The following is a 17132-nucleotide window of genomic DNA, read 5'->3' on the forward strand; positions in this document are numbered from 1 at the left end:
TCTTCATAAAGATCTGCAAAATAAACCTAAATCAGACTATATTACCCCCAAAAACATGCAATTTACACCTCTGCTGCAGATTTTAAATGTCATTACCTAAAAGCCACTTGTTTTCCATAAGACCATTCTTCAGCAGAAAATCATCCCAATTCCTATCAAATGATTCTTTGGTATGAGAGTTCCAAACAACATCGCTCATTTCATGTTCGATTTCTATGTGTCCCTTGTAGCCATTTAATTTACTTGGAATCTTCTTCATGATGTGCCAAATACACCAACGGTGAATTGTTATAGGCATACAAGCCTCGGTAGCTCTTCGCATCGATGCACATTGATCGGTGATAATCCCTTTCGGAGCATTTCCGCCCATGCAACGAAGGCAACATTGAAATAACTATTTGAATGATTCAATATCTTTATTTTTCATCAAAGCGCATCCAAGAAGTGTTGACTGACCATGGTGATTCACCCCGACAAAAGAACAACAAAGCAGATTATACCCGAAATAGATTGCGACAAAACAGAATTAAAATCATTAAATATACCCAAATAATGATTTTATACACCCAAAAGCATTCAATATATACCTCTGCAGCAGATTCATAAAACAATATTAATTTAGCATCATAAACTAGAACAACATATTACCTGTTTATATTGTAGGTGGTGTCAAATGAAATAACATCTCCGAAATACTCAAAGGCAGTTCTGCTCCTTGCGTCGGCCCAAAAAGCAAGCTTAATCGACTGATTGTCCTCAAGTTCGAGCTCGAAAAAGAAATCCTGATTCTTCTCTTTCATTCTTAATAAGTATTTCCCAAATTCTTTTGCATCGTCTTGTTCTGAAACATTCTGCACTTCTCTCATAATGTAATTCCTTGCGTCTTTTTTGATAAAATTTAACTCGCATTGACCCTCGGCTGTTGCAACAAATGATTGGTAAGTTTTGCTTGGTCTGATGCCAACTTCCTCGTTACTCTCTATTGTACGATGCACGGACATGCTTAGTTCCCTGTGCTGTTTCAGCATCTCTGCTTGATTTGGACAGCAAGCATATGAATGATGTAACACGACCTTCGAAATGATCCAAACACGAACGTCCTGCCATATGTGTATATAAATTCTTGCAGGACAATTTAAACCAGCAGTGGGATTTGTCTTCTTGGTCGGAGATATTTTTTATTTCCATTTTCTGTTTCTGCTACATGTAATCAATTGATTCTTAATTTTGTTTCCCTTCTTATTTGTGCTCCAAACTCTTGTAGAAAAACCTGTAGCCTTCGCATAATCCTTGTAGAATTTGGCAACATCTTCAAGGGTGTTGTTAAAAGTCATTCCAACCTTGGGAACAAACTTCTCATCAACAACACATAAGGGCTGCAAAATACACCAAAAAATACACCATATTAAAACAAGCATATACTATAGAATGGAAATAACAATCATAAAAAATAATAAAAACAAGATTCACGAATCATCATTAAACAGAAAGTAAAACAATTCAACTAAAAGAATAAGACAATTCACCCTCCGTCAGATGAAAAGTTTTGAACTGTAAATACACCCAAACTTTCCTAAAATACACCCAAATATTTCTGATCTACACCCGAACATCAACAATTCAACTAAAAGAATAAGAAAAGTCATAAACTATAAATATACCCAAACTTTCCTAAAATACACCCAAATATTTCTGATCTACACTCGAACGTCAACAATTCAACTAAAAGAATAAGAAAAGTCATAAATTGTAAATACACCCAAACTTTCATAAAATACAACCAAATATTTATGATCTATACTCGAACGTCTAATATAAAATGCACAAAATTCATCAAAACTAGTACATTAGATTCAATTCAAACAAGGAACAATTAACAGCAAATTTCACAGGCAATGTTCACGCATTATTTAGCTACACAATAATAAACTACTAACTAGATCAAATTTAGATTCAATAATTAACTGAAACTAAATCACACCTCAGGAACTTCATTAGATTCAAATTCAAAATTCACTTTGCTTAGTTCAGATGACAATATGAAGTTGAATCCTCCATTATATTCAAAACGATTTCAAAGCTTGATTTCAGAAAAAATGAAAATCGAGAAAACGAAGAAAGAAAACAGAAAGAGAAACGCAGGTAAATGACGAAGAAGAAGGCAGAGAGACACGCATGTAAACAACGAAGGAGAAGGCAAAGAGAAACGCACGAAAGAGATCGAAGAAAAAAGGCAAGAAATTCGGAAAAGGAAACGAAGTCCTTTCAAAAAAGAAAGTTATATATTCGCGCATTGATTATTTTAAAAATCTGTTAAGGAGGCGCGTTAAACATACATGCCATAAGAAGCGCATTTGAGGGTAAAGTCAATTTCATGACTTGTAAGACTCGTAAGTCAATTTCACTTGTATGCCGAGATTATTCATTAAATATATTTTAATATATTTAATGCTAGAGAAATATCAAATATGTTAAATATATATTATATTATATATTAAATATAGGTTAGATAATATAATAGATTTTTTTTTTTGCAAAAAAGGAAAAGTAAAAAATGGTTCGTGACATTGTTGAATACTTTAACCATTCTACATATGTAATTATTTTTAATACGCGTTCTAATAATAATAATAATAATAATAATAATAATAATAATAATAAATTATCATTATTATTATTATTATTATTGATTAGGAAATGGAATCAAAACATTTGCACCAAGATGTATATGATTTTGGCGTTGAGTAACGATTCAACTTCTAGCACGTCATGATCGTACTAAAAGTAAAGCGTTATTAACTCAATTCTTTTATTATCTATTTAATATTGAGCCTTTACGCAACAATTAGTCGACAATTTTTTTAAAAGGTTAAAACTTCTCCATCAAGAACAAATATTTCATATTCACATACTTAATATTAATAATACATTATAATAATATACTTATAAAATAACATCTTTGATAAATAATAATTATAATAGTAATTTACTGTAATATAAATGAGTAATTTTAAACAAATATTTAAAATAATATTTTAATACTCTTAAAATTTGTTTTATAAAATCTTATTTTCAAACTTTTATTAATTGCTTTCTAAACTACCAACTCCTTAATATTTTATTTTCGACCTCAATATTTTATAAAAGTATATTTAAACCTTAACTCTTTGTTTCATATTTATAAAAATAACCTTGAACTTTTATAAAATACTCGTTTTACCCTTAACTTTATTTATTACCCAAAATACCCGAAAAACTTATATAATTATAATATTAGACTCAATCTTTTCATAAAAATATATTTATATCCCTCAAAAATAATTTTTCAAGACTGTTTCTTCTCTTCACAATGAACCAAAATCCTTCTTATTTTCTTTTCAAAATATACATTAAAATCTTAATCTGTTTTTGAGTTTTACGATTACCGATTCACCATAAGGTTTATACAATCACTTAGCGACTTAAATCTCATCAAATCTTATCAATTAATATCATCTCAACAGCCCTAAAAATTATCAAAATATTCCAGTTGGGCTGTTCTTACAGGGCCGAACTAAAATCTCAAGCAAACAATAATAATTTAACAAAATTCAACATAAACTCAATCAAACTCAAACAATAATCAATCAAACCAACATTCACTTATCACGTCAATATTTAATCAGTACAAAATTACCAAACAACGGAAACTTTAGAGAAGTTTTTTGACTGAATTGCTGATGAAGAAAATGTTAGAAATTATCTGTGACTCCTAGAATTCCAATTGGCTGAACTCAAAAAAAAGAGGAGCTGAGTCACCGTCAACTTCTACCAAACAAAAATGACACCAACGTGTCAAAGAAAAAGATACAAACACTTTTATCATAATAGATTTTCATTAGAATTACAGATCACAAAAAATTAAAGTGAAAAAGCTCACGGGAGGTCACGGTTCTTCTCAAGTACGCTCAGTCTTTCTCTCTTTCTTTTTCTTTCAACTTCAGTTCGGTCATGAGATGAGGCAAGAAGATTAGATGATTTGTGATGTTATGGTTAGATGTCATTGATTATATATATATATATATTTGTATACATGCACACAAGCCACGTTTCATTTCTTTCTTTGTTCCTTTAATGGCTTCGGCCCAATGAAAAAAGAACAAAGCAAAGAATATGATTAATGGTAATGATAGTGAATGGAATTAATGGTAATAATAAAGATTATTGGTAATTTAGTGGCTAGGTGTTAAGTTTTGAATACACTGTGTCAGTGGTTCAAAAATTATAAATATCTTTAAAAAAATAATTATGAAAATCCAATATATTAAAACACAACTAATAATATTTAACCACATATATATATATATATATATATATATATATATATATATGAGTTACTAATATAAATGATGTTAATAACTTAAGGATGAAACATATTTGATGAAGCATTAGCAACTCTAAGATCATAAGAAAATACCGATAATTATTTATATCGACAAATATCGGACTTGATAATAATAATATTATTATTATCTAGGCTCTATTATAATTATAGCATGTAAAATAAGTTAATAACATAATAACAAAATTATATTATTTATTTTACTTCGAAATTTGGAATTAACTCATCAAAATAAAACTAATTGCTGAAAATAATATTTTTCGAAAAATTTCTTGTTGGCATAAAAATTCGAGTTGTTACATTCTACCCTCCTAAAAAAATTTTGCCCTCAAAATTTTATTTACCTATAAATAGATGCGGATAATCAACCCTTATGTTATCTTCTGGTTCTCAGGTGTGTTTTGTTTCCTCAAATTGTCCCCAAGCTATTTTGACTAAAGAAACTGTTTTGCCTTGTAGATGCTTGTCGCTTGCGACTACTTTTTAAACCGGTTTGGCAAGATGTGTCAAGTTGCTCTGAAATTGCACCGTTTCCGATTTCAAAACATAACTTTTGTCAGAATTATACCTCTTTAGTAGCGAGATATGGAAGACAGTATGAAGATTTGACAAAGAAGGGTGTAAGTATTTTAACAATAAAAGAATAGGTAGCTGAATAAGTCAAAGCAAATTCAAGCTGAATTACCAGGTTCACAAATATATTTAACCAAAGTCAATGACAATGTTTTCGATGAATTAAATATTAATTATTGCCCATATCTGGTTCAATATCAAAGGGTATAAGATGCTTGAAGAAGAATACAAGCAATGCCAAGGATAAAAGTTCAGAAAGGATCCGTCTGCAAGTGATCTATTTCCTTTAGGCCATCTTGATGAAGAGAATAGTCTTTTCTCGCAGCAACCATATCCCGCATAGCCATAGCCATGAAGGACATAATAGCTATACTATACGATAAAGCTCGAGATAAGTTTCAAATACAAGTTCACAAGTGAAGGCAATTAAAACCATTGGTAAAATTTCGGAGATTTAAAATCCGCTTATAGTGCCAAACAAATCTAAGATTAAATCAAGGGTACATGATTTCATGAAGAGGATGTAAATAAAAATATAGATGGATTTTTAAACTATTTGAATTCGTAGTTAAGATTAAAATCAAGCAAGAATATGTGTAGAGGTTGAAGTAATTGTTAAAAGATAACTAAGTTATGTTCAAAGAAGAAATTTTAATGTAAAGTATTCCTGTAAAGTTAATAAAAAATAGGTAGTACAAGTATGTTTTAGCTATATAAAGAAAGTATTTATTTCTTATACGAAAGTACATATATGATCAGAGGCAGTAGTATCCAGATTTTTAAGAATAGTCATAGACAGGATCAGATAGAAAAAGAATCAAAACAAAACTTTCTTCAAAGAAGATTCCAAAACAAGAATTTCCAAAGAAAAGTACTTGAAATGATTTAACGTATCAAAACAAGTTCGAAGTTTTTATCGAGGGATTATATCATTCATGTAGAGAAATGCAAAGTCAAGGGTTGTAATCTGATCAGGGTGAGCATAAGTTGCAGAATGCGAAGCAGAAGGATCAAATCGCATAATTAGCTTGCTACAAATTGCAACTCTCAAGCTTTTAAATTGCTTAAGAATTAAGAACTATACGTTCCATCAAAACAAATTTAAGGACAAATCGAAGGGTACAGAATTTATGAAGTGTATAAATAATGATAAAGATGGATAGTCAAATCTGGTTTCAAAAAGAATTGAAACAAGGGATGAAAGAGATGAAAAATAAATGAATACACAGTACGCCTATCACGTAGCATGGTAAGAGAACATGTTTTGATGCAAACTAATCAGGAAAGAACACCTAACATTTTCAAAGACTTAAGAATCATTGTTATGCGAAAACAACTTCAAAACCAAATCAAAGAACACATGGTTCATACATAGGAATATAAGGAATATGAGAAATATCAAGGATGAATGTTTCAAATGCATCAAGTGAATAGTTAAGAGAGGAAAATAAGGAATGGTTGAAATATAGTCAAATCATATTCCAAAAGAAAAATCTGAAAGAAGAAGCTTCAATGCAAACGGTAAAAGAGAGGAAAATGGTGCACTAAATTACGCGACACGAATAAAGATTATACTTTGAAATGGAGTAAACCCCCAAAAGTAACTTCTAACTTCTCCTAAACCTCGTGATTCGCATTACCTATCATTTATATTTCCTCTATGATAACCTATCAGTGTTCCCGTATACATAAACCATTATTTTTAAGTTCTCCAGCCTTAATATCATGAAGTATGCAATGGTAGACTAACAGCATTAATAAACAAAACAGTCGTGCATGTAAAACTCAAATTCTTGTCATTAAGGCAACTCCTATTGCATGATAGACACTCAAATTATGCAGTGAAGTATAGTTAGTCCATTTCCGAAGGCTTTATAGGAAGGACTGCTCTGATACCATATCTTAACGACCCAACTTCTAGCACGTCATGATCGTACCAAAAGTAAGACGTTACTAACCTAATTCCTTTATTATGTATTTAATTTTAATATTAAGCCTTTATTCAACAATATGTGGACAATTTTCTAAAAAGTTAAAACTTCTCCGATAAGAACAAATATTGCATATTCACATACTTAATATTAATAATACATTATAATAATATACTTATAAAATAATATCTTTGATAAATAATAATTATAATAATAATTTACTCTAATGTAAATGAGTAATTTTAAATAAATATTTAAAATAATATTTATAATACTCTTAAAACTTATTTTATAAAACCTTATTTTCAAACTTTTATTAATTACTTTTTAAACCACGAAATCCTTAATATTTTATTTTTGACCATAATATTTTATAGAAATATATTGAAACCTTTACCCTTTGTTTCATATTTATAAAAATAACTCTGAACTTTTATAAAATACGCATTTTACCTTTGAACTTTATTTATTATCCAAAATACCCAAAAAACATATATAATTATAATATTATACTCAATCTTTTCATAAAAATACATTTATATCCCTCAAATATAATTCTTCAAGGCTATTTCCATTACAAGAAAATAAGCCTTCTGCCACGCTTTAAAAGCATGCCGAAAAGTGCAAAAAAGTGCACCGAAAGCTTTTCGCCACGCTTTTTGAGCTATCGACACACTTTTGAAAGGGTCACATCCGCTAGCGTGCCGATTGCTCTATCGCCACGCTTTTGTGGATCTATCGGCACGCTTTTTTTGTTGGCACACTTTCATTTCTTGCCATGCTTAAAAAGCGTGGCCACAGGTCTTAACCTATAGGTACGGTTAAAAGTGTACCGAAAAGTGCACATATCGCCACGTTTTTAAAACGTCCCAGAATGTATGCTTTGGGTACTCTTTAAAAGCGTGCCGATAGGGGAAGATATGGCTACACTTTTTAAACGTTCCAATAGGGTAAACATATGGCTATACTCTAAAAGCATGGCTATTTATAAATATGAAAAGATACGGCTACACTTAGAAAGCGTGCCAATAGATGAGTATATAGGTACGCTTTTAAAGCGTGCCGTTTGCCAAATTATGGTCACGCGTATTAAGCGTGCTTGTTGAGCCCAACATTAAGATATAGCCACCCTTTTTAAGCGTGCCCATAAGTTTGGTCAAAATTTTTTTTTTCAATTAATCTTCCTAATAATTCCTTAATCTTCCTAATATTTCCCGCAAAATTCATATATAATTTTAAAATCATAGACCAAAATAAAATTATATATATTGAACTAATCCAACAAATATAAACTTTTCCATAAAAAAAAGACATATATATAAAACTTGTCACCATAAAAGTAGGCTTTGATGACAAAGTAACAAAAAGTAAAGTCATAACAAGTAAATAAGAATTGCAATTGTAACAAGTGTCACATATCTACTTCTTTTATATACTTAGTTACAAAATATCAAATTTCATGAGTAGTATAATCATCCATTATGAGCTCCATTGTTTTTATCACTGCCCTGCAGAATTTTAAATAATCTTGTGTTAGTACATGTTATAAAAGGAACTTCAATTAAGTCCAATAAATTCAATTCCAAATCCAAATTGATTAAATATGAAAATGCCAAGAAAACTTTAATTAGGTCCTGCAATATTACATATTCAGCCATTAGAACAGAAAACACATATCAAACACAAAATAAATAGTCCCTATGGAATGTGGTACATGTAAAAATAGTTGAAAGTTTAAGAAACCAAAGTATGAAAATATTAACTAGTCCCTGAATCTTAGCAGTTAGCACCACACAATAAAAAACTAGTGACCCTTCTTTTTCTTATATTATATCTCTAGTCCAATATTAAAGAAACAAGAATATAATACTCTACTAAATGCTATGATGCTTTATTGACTTGAAATATTTTATGCTGTCGCTATGCTATTTTTATTAAAATGTTCCCTTCTCTAAAGTATTAATTTATGCAAACATTATTGCACCAAGCTGATGAGCGGATAATTTATACGCTTTTTGGCATTGTTTTTAGGTAGTTTTTAGTATGTTTTAGTTACTTTTTAGTATATTTTTATTATTTTTTATGCAAAATTCACATTTCTGGACTTTACTATGAGTTTATGTGTTTTTCTGTGATTTTAGGTATTTTCTGGCTGAAATTTAGGGACCTGAGCAAAAATCTGATTCAGAGGCTGAAAAAGGACTGCAGATGCTGTTGGATTCTGACCTCCCTGCACTCGAAATAAATTTTCTGGAGCTACAGAATCCCAATTGGTGCGCTCTCAATTGCGTTGGAAAGTAGACATCCTGGGCTTTCCTGCAATATATAATAGTCTATACTTTGCCCAGGTTTTGATAGCACAAACTGGCATCTAAACACCAACTTTCTACCTTATTTTGGCGTTAAACGCTAGAACTGGCATAAAAGCTGGAGTTAAACGCCCAAACTGGCACCAGAGCTGGTGTTTAACTCGAAGAAAAGTCTCTACATGTGAAAGCTTCAATGCTCAGCCCAAGCACACACCAAGTGGGCCCGGAAGTAGATTTCTGCATCATTTACTCATTTCCGTAAACCCTAGGTTACTAGTTCATTATAAATAGGACCTTTTACTATTGTATTTTAGGGGAGGTTATTCTGGTTCCTCCTCTGGGGTCGAAGCCAATGAACACCATTAACACTTATGTATTTTCAACGGTGGAGTTTCTACATCCCATAGATTAAGGTGTGGAGCTCTGCTATTCTTCATGAATTAATGCAAAGTACTATTGTTTTTATATTCAATTCAAGCTTATTCTTATTCTAAGATATTCACTCGCACTTCAACCTGATGAATGTGATGATCCGTGACACTCATCATCATTCTCACCTATGAACGCGTGCCTGACAACCACTTCCGTTCTATCTGCAATAGCTTGAGTGTGTATCTCTTAGCCTCCTGGTTCACGACGTATGGTTGCCTCTCCTGACAACAGAGCCCTCCATTCCGTGCGATCAGAGTTTTCGTGGTATAGGCTAGAATCAATTGGTAGTATTCTTGAGATCCGGAAAGTCTAAACCTTGTCTGTGGTATTCCGAGAAGGATCTGGGATGGGATGATTGTGACGAGCTTCAAACACGCGAGTGTTGGGCATAGTGATAGACGCAAAAGGATCAATGGATCCTATTCCAACATGAATGAGAACCGACAAATGATTAGCCTTGTGGTGACAGCGCATTTGGACCATTTTCACTGAGACACTACAAGAAAAATACCCATTCAGGTACACTTGAAAAGTGTAGCCAAAAGTGAAAAAAAATGATGCCTTAGGCTACGGCTACGTTTTCTGGGCTATGGCTACGCTTTTTGGGGTGATTCCTATTCGGCCGTTGCCTATTCTCAAAGGCTACGCTTTTCTGCACCTAGGGCTACGCTTTTGGCATTTGGGAATAGGGTGCGCTTTTCAAGTGATGCTGTCTAGGACCAAAGGCTACGCTTTTCAGCTTCCATTTTTACCAGAATAGGCTATGCTTTTCAACGCTACTGCATCACTTGTACAGCGTAGCCAGATTGTATACAATGGCTACTTTTTATAAGTGTAGCCTTAGGTCCCTCTTTTTTTTTTTATACTATAACTACTGTATATAAGTGTAGCCTTAGGTCTCATATTTTTTTTATTTTCTATATATATATATATATATAATTTTCTAATAATTATTAATACAACATAATAGTTAGTAATATAATTACATATATAATAATTCTGTATTTTTATTTAAATGAGTTAAATATTATAAAATAAAAATAAATATATAATTATACTAAATAATCTCTTTAAATAAAATTATCTCTAACTAAAATATATTTATAATAATAATCCAAAAAAAGGTTTTGCATAAGCAATAAATTTCACTATGAATGCTGATGTATCAAGGGCATAACCAATATATTATATACAAATGGGTCTGTTCATATTTTACAAAATCAGAAAGAAAAAAAAATTTACAAAATTTGTATGGAAAAGTAAAGAGAATAATCCACACCTCAAAAATATATGCACTTGTCTGGCCACACAAACTATGGCATATTCATGAGATTAGCACCAGAAAAATGACTTGTGATGAAAACCATGGTTAACCATGGTCCATATGTTTGAATAAAACCCATCAGATCTTTCAAGTAGATCCATGAGAAGGAAACCACTCGGACATATAACTTTGTCAGCAAGAAAACATGATGTATATCGAGCAAAGATGAAGTCTGTATTCACCTTCATATATCTTCCATCGTTGCAAAGTTTTTCTCTTCCAATAAATCTTGAATGAGTCTACAATGGATAGATACAAGGAACTAATTATATATTTTGTCATGAGAATGCACATTGTAAGGGAACAAGTAAAAGAGAATATGTAATATTGGAAAAAGAACTAAAGCAGAATGCAAAGGTCAAGAAAGTGAACCCTTTTTATAAAATGGCAAAAGATTTATGAACCACAAAAATATATGGTACTCTTCAAATGAGAAATCAAATATGAGAAAAATAATTAAAAAAAAGGATAAAAATAGCCTTAGGCGTTTGAGCATATTATCACACAAGACAATAAAAAATTAAGACACTTTTTAGGTTTTTCTTTTTCTTTTTTTCTTTTTTTTTTAAAAAAAATTGTATTTGTTTTACAGAAAAGTAGAGACGTAGAGTAGAAGAAATTACCATGATCACAGATACAATTCATGAATGCATTTTTATTTTTGCTACTTATCTTCCACAGATAAATAATGGTACCCCATATATATTATATATACCTGCAGTGTGGTGCTGCATGCTTTTCACAGCCAAACATCATGTCTAAATAAGTCAAAAAATACCTGTAAAATCTCATCAGAAAAATGCACTTGCAACAAAGTGAACCTTTGCTAGAATGGAATTAAAAAGATGCCAAATACATGTCTAAATGACTCCCTTTACAAAAGGAAAACTGCAATGACAGTGAAGAAAGGCAATGAATACTGGCTTATTGCTGTGTGTGCTTAAAAAAGTCCTCTCTGATTTGCACGTTTAATTCCAAGCATGTTATAAAAATCATTTAACAATAATATAGAACCAATGATAAGAGGAAAATGGTGGTGCTAATTACTAAGACATTGGAAATATTCTCATGTTAGGAGTCTAATAGCAATGCCATTTGGCTAGCCTTGTACCAGTTCGACATAGTTAACATAATTATATCATGTCAGTGTTATTGCTTTTGTCACCTCATATTATATATATAACAAAATGATTAAGGATTCTATTTTTCATCATCTATTACATTTTTACCATTTATTTTAACACCGTTGTTGTTGCAATCATGTCAATGAATCCAAGCATACCTTAGAACTTCTTAATAGAAGTAAACAGGACAAGCGTCCATTCTTTAAGCTTGACAGAGCACATGTGAGCAAGGAGAAAGTAAGTATCCAACTGCCTCTGTAATTTGAAGCTGATAACACAAAATAATGTCCTTAGTGAGAAGCAAAGAAACTAATCAAAGAAAATATTAGAATATATCTACCCAAGCTTCAGCACTTAACTGTCGAAGTTATTGCACCAGGATATAAATTGGCTTCAGCACTTCAGTTAATTATCTGCATTAACCCTTCATAGAACTTCATCATACATATTTTGAATTTATATCTCATTTTCCTGAAAATGTCACATGATGTTTTATTAGAAAAGTTGCAGAAAAGGAGGAAAAAATGCAATGATTCCTCCAATGCATGAAACTTCATAAAGAGAGGTTATCTGAGCAACAGATTCAGTAGAGAGGTTATCTGAGCAACATATTCCTCCCTTAGTAATTATGAAATTGTAAACAAGTTTGAGTTTTACTTCTTGGGCTTCTTTTTTCTGAATATCTGAGCAATAGATTCAGTCGAGAGGTTATCTACACGTTGATACAATAGTCAAAGGTACAAAAAACTGCATTGCATATTATATCAGTTTAATTAAATACCATAACAATCATTAGAAAAACAAGTTGCTATTTTCTTCTCATCCACGTAGAGAAGCACCTACTTGAAAAGAAATCACATTCACTATAGAAAATTAAATAAATGCAAATCAAACCTGAGAATGACTCCAATCTCTTAACTCACAGTAGCCTCCATATCATAAAGCAACAATAAAAATCATTAAGAGATTCAAAGTTACAATAAATCCTACCACAAAGTATACTAGTAAAAAAGTTTCCTTTTAGTCACAATTTAATATACCCTTCCCAATTCCCAAAGACGCCCTTCCTATAAGAAATATACTAGCAAATTCAAAGTTAAAAAGTTACTCAATAATCCCTGAAGACAACTCTAAAATTGGAACCAAAACTCCAACTCTGTTTGGCACTAAGGAATTAACTTGCTTTACTTGTAATCAAGCATTTCTTATAGCTGTCTTGTGCAAAAAAGTTAAATTAAAATAAGGTGGGTACACAGCTTAAATCAGTAGCTACAATGCAACTAAAAGAAAGAGTAATGCTAAACCTCAGAATCAAAAACACTAGAAAAGATGAAGCTCAAACATGTTCCAGTTATTCCATTTCCAGCACAAGGGCATGTGAACCCTCTAATGCACTTGTCTCATAAATTAGCACAACATGGCTGCAAAGTTATCTTGCAAGAAAATATGCAAGAGCTCATTGATGATGGAATCATGGATACCAATGGTAAGAGTTATAATTTTCACTCTTTACTCAACTTTACTATTTCGGATAAATCGCAAAAACTACTCATGCTAAATTTCATAGAATCTACAAAACATTGAGAACATTAGATCAGTGTAATAAATCAAGAGAGTAAAGAAAGCATAGTGGATTGGCAAAGTTAGCAAAAGCAAATGCAGATCATTAGATCAGTGTAATACATGAAAATTCTAATAAATTGACTTGAAGGATATGAATAAGCACTTAAAAATATGTTCCTTTTGCTTCACTCAAATTTTAACTCCAGACAGTCTCGGAGAAAGACTAAACTTTGAAATGCTGAATTCAATGATAGGAATATTTAGGAACATGAAGCTCAACTCAAAACACATGGAATTAGTTAACAGATAGAGTGAAGAGGAGGTACCTGTCACGGATTTGAACTTGTTCCATCATGGACGCCATTCTTTGCTGATAAGCTTCTGGAAGTGATTCCAAACCAGCTAACATGCTCTTATCCATGATTCAATTCAATTCAACTCAACCTAGTGTTCTTCATTCACATTAATCATATATGATCTGTTAAACACGATTTTACAATGAAATAATATGTTGAACTGATTATGGTGAGATATATGATCTGTTATTAATCAACCCAATTAATTAGCAGATGGATCAAAATTGAATTGAGAAAACTAATCCAAATAGAAATCGGAACCTGAAGAAGAGGTTTGGGGAGACTGCAGCAGAACTTTTCAAAAGAGAGAATTACATCCGCACCCTTGGCATCGAAAACGGCACCGATGAAATGCCTGCAGATACATCGAAATTGAAATTGAAATGAGAATGAAATGAAAGTTGGAGAGAGAGAGGGGTTGGGAATACGAACAGGAAGTAATCGTAGAAGCCGAAAGTGAGGACAGGAGCACGGCAAGCCCTAGCAGCGGCGGCGGCTTCAATTGACCCCAGGAGCGACGACAGTGCACGGTGGAACAACCTCCTTCTCTCTCGCGTCGCGTCTTTGTCCTCTCTCTCCATCTCGTTGTGAATCATCTTTCTCTCTCTCCTCCAGACTCCCTCCTCCACGACGGCGATGGCAGCGGCTGCAGCGGCGTTGCGGCGGTGACCCCCTCTCACTCTCTGGTCTCTCGCTCGCGCTCTCATCTCTGTCTTCCTCCTCTCCTCCCTCTGGTTCACTCATTCTGAATCTGGGTGTGTGTGTGTGAAAGGGTGCATGGCGAAGGTGAGCTTTGGAGGCAGGCAGGGTTTCTACTTCGCGATGGTGACTTTGGAGGGAATGGGGGGCGACGAGGGTTTACGAAAGTGGATGATGGTGCTTTGGAGGTGAGTGAGATTTGGAGGGAATGTTCAAAAATTTTACTAAGTGTCATCAGTTCGCTTTCAGGAAAAAGAGGAAAAAAATTTACTAAGTGTTAAGTTTTTGGCTCTAGATACATTAGGCATCACTTTTAAAATGCACCCAAAACTTAACAAATAGGCTACCTGATGACAAGTTATCTTAGCCTAGTTTCACTAGTCTTTTTCTTTTGTTTTCAAATGCATTATGCACTTTCTTGAGCCATAAGCAAGCCAATTTGGTGGATTTTCATGCTTCCTTTGATTTAATCAACGGTAGATGAATTAATGCAATTTCATGAGGTTTTATGCTATAATTGTCACATATTATGAAAGAATGAATATCTCATGATTTTGAGCATAGCTTTGATGTGTTTGGTTTATTAATGATAGGTGAAGAAAGCTTGGAGAAAGGTTGAAGAAAGAAGGAATGGCTAGGAGGAAGAGAGGACAAAAAGTTTGAGCAAAAGTTTGCCTCAAACTTTAGCTCAAACTTTTGGAAAAAGTGAAAACGAACCAGGGAGTAAAAAGCTTGACCAAAAGTTTGCCTCAAACTTTTGTGCAAACTTTTGGGCAAAAAGCTTGAGCAAAAGTTTGCCTCAAACTTTTTTTGGCAAACTTTTGGCATCACAAATCAACACCCTGGAGAGCAAAAGTTTGCGCCAACGTTTGCCTCAAACTTTTTGGCAAACGTTGGCGCCATGAACAACACACCCTGGAGAGCAAAAGCTTGCGCCAACGTTTGCCTCAAACTTTTTGGCAAACGTTGGCGCCATGAGTGTGCAAGGGGGAGCCAACGTTTGAGCAAAAGTTTGACCCCAAACTTTGGCTCAAACGTTGGTAGCAGCAAGGATGGGGTGGCTGATATGAAAAGTTTGAGTAAAAGTTTGCCTCAAACTTTTACTCAAGCTTACATGATTCCAAACCCGGTTCAATTCGGTTCTTCTCCAAACTCCAAGAGCAATCAACCAAGGCCTCTATCAACCCAATTTCATCAAGAGCAAAGGCCCAATTGAAGGCTTGAAGACCATTTGAAGAAAGTGTATAAATAGCTTAGGATTTAAGTTCTTCGGGAGCTTTCCTTTTAGTTTTCATAGAGAGTTTTCGGAGAGCTTTTGGTGTGGAGTGAATTTTAATTTCTAAGTCTCGGGGAAGGAGAATTGAATTCCCTTCCTCTTAGTTTTCTTGCTTTCAATTTCAATTACAATTGTCTTGGATCTTGGGTTGGAGAATTGAAGGAATTCTGTTTCAATCTCATCCTGAGACCTCTCTGTTTCTTTGCTGCACAATTGAATTTAAATTTCTGTTAATTGCTTCTTCATCTACTTTCTCTGCAATTTACATTTCCTTTGCAATTGTTCTTGTTGGATCTAGGAAGGCATTGAGATCTAGACTTGGTTATCTAGTATCTTGGGTCCTGAGATCTGAATTATCATTTTACATTCTCTGTTTACTGCTTTAAAGCTCATTTACATTTCTGTTTCAAGATCCGATTCAATCCAATTCATCTTCCACTCTTATGTTTGTTGCAATTTTACTGTTCCTTGTTTAATTTCTGCAAATCCAATTCCCAATTCCCTTTACAATTCAAGCCATTTACATTTCTTGCACTTTAAGATTCTGCAATTTACATTTCTTGCGTTCTAAGTTTCTGCCATTTAATTTCTTGTTCTTTAAGATTCAACACTTTAAATTTCAGTTCTCTTTAATTTCATGCAATTTACCCATTCCCTTTACTTTCTATGCAATTTAAATTCTGCAAATCACAAATCTCTCAACCAAATCTTGATTCGCTTGACTAAATCAACCACAAAACTAAAATTTCTCAATCCTTCAATCCCTGTGGGATCGACCTCACTCCCGTGAGTTATTATTACTTGATGCGACTCGGTGCACTTGCCGGTGAGTTTTGTGTCGGATCGTTTTCCGCACATCAAGTTTTTGGCACTGTTGCCGGGGATTGATTAGATTGACAATGATTACATGAAGTGGAGATCTAGATCAAGAACTTTTTCTTTTCTGTCCTTTAATTTTCAATTAATCCACTAACTGTTTGAATTTTTGCTTAAGCTAACTAAAACTTCTTTCTAGCAGTAGATTGAAGTGTCACTGGTTTATGTGTTTCTTATGTTCTGCTTGTATGTCAGGTACAAGAAGAACCACACCCACCTTTCATGAACAAGACGAAAGAACTCTCAGGAGGTTAAGAAGAGCTGAAAGAGGGAAAAATATTGTTGGAG

At 32.9% G+C, this 17132-nt stretch overlaps 1 protein-coding gene across 1 annotated transcript; it reads right to left on the reverse strand.

Moving 5' to 3' along the window:
* Positions 1–14182: 14182 nt before the first annotated feature.
* LOC110272047 (uncharacterized) lies at positions 14183–14737 on the reverse strand. Its single transcript, XM_088487580.1, has 3 exons — positions 14604–14737; positions 14426–14572; positions 14183–14348 (listed from the first exon to the last, which is right to left on the reverse strand). The coding sequence occupies exons 1-3, from the start codon at positions 14735–14737 to the stop codon at positions 14183–14185; spliced, it is 447 nt and encodes a 148-aa protein (XP_088343706.1).
* Between the last annotated feature and the right edge of the window lie 2395 nt (positions 14738–17132).

Source organism: Arachis ipaensis, chromosome B5 (assembly GCF_059453495.1).
Source record: "Arachis ipaensis isolate K30076 ecotype BB chromosome B5, ASM5945349v1, whole genome shotgun sequence".
In the NCBI taxonomy this organism is placed as follows: domain Eukaryota; kingdom Viridiplantae; phylum Streptophyta; class Magnoliopsida; order Fabales; family Fabaceae; genus Arachis; species Arachis ipaensis.

What these genes read in the sequence shown, in the direction of transcription:
- LOC110272047 (XM_088487580.1), bottom strand. Translation starts at nt 14,737, where the DNA reads ATGAGTGAACCAGAGGGAGGAGAGGAGGAAGACAGAGATGAGAGCGCG. An exon ending in CGTGGAGGAGGGAGTCTGGA is followed by an intron (nt 14,573 to 14,603) that starts GGAGAGAGAGAA and finishes TCACAACGAGAT; the next exon opens with GGAGAGAGAGGACAAAGACG. An exon ending in GGCTTCTACGATTACTTCCT is followed by an intron (nt 14,349 to 14,425) that starts GTTCGTATTCCC and finishes ATGTATCTGCAG; the next exon opens with GCATTTCATCGGTGCCGTTT.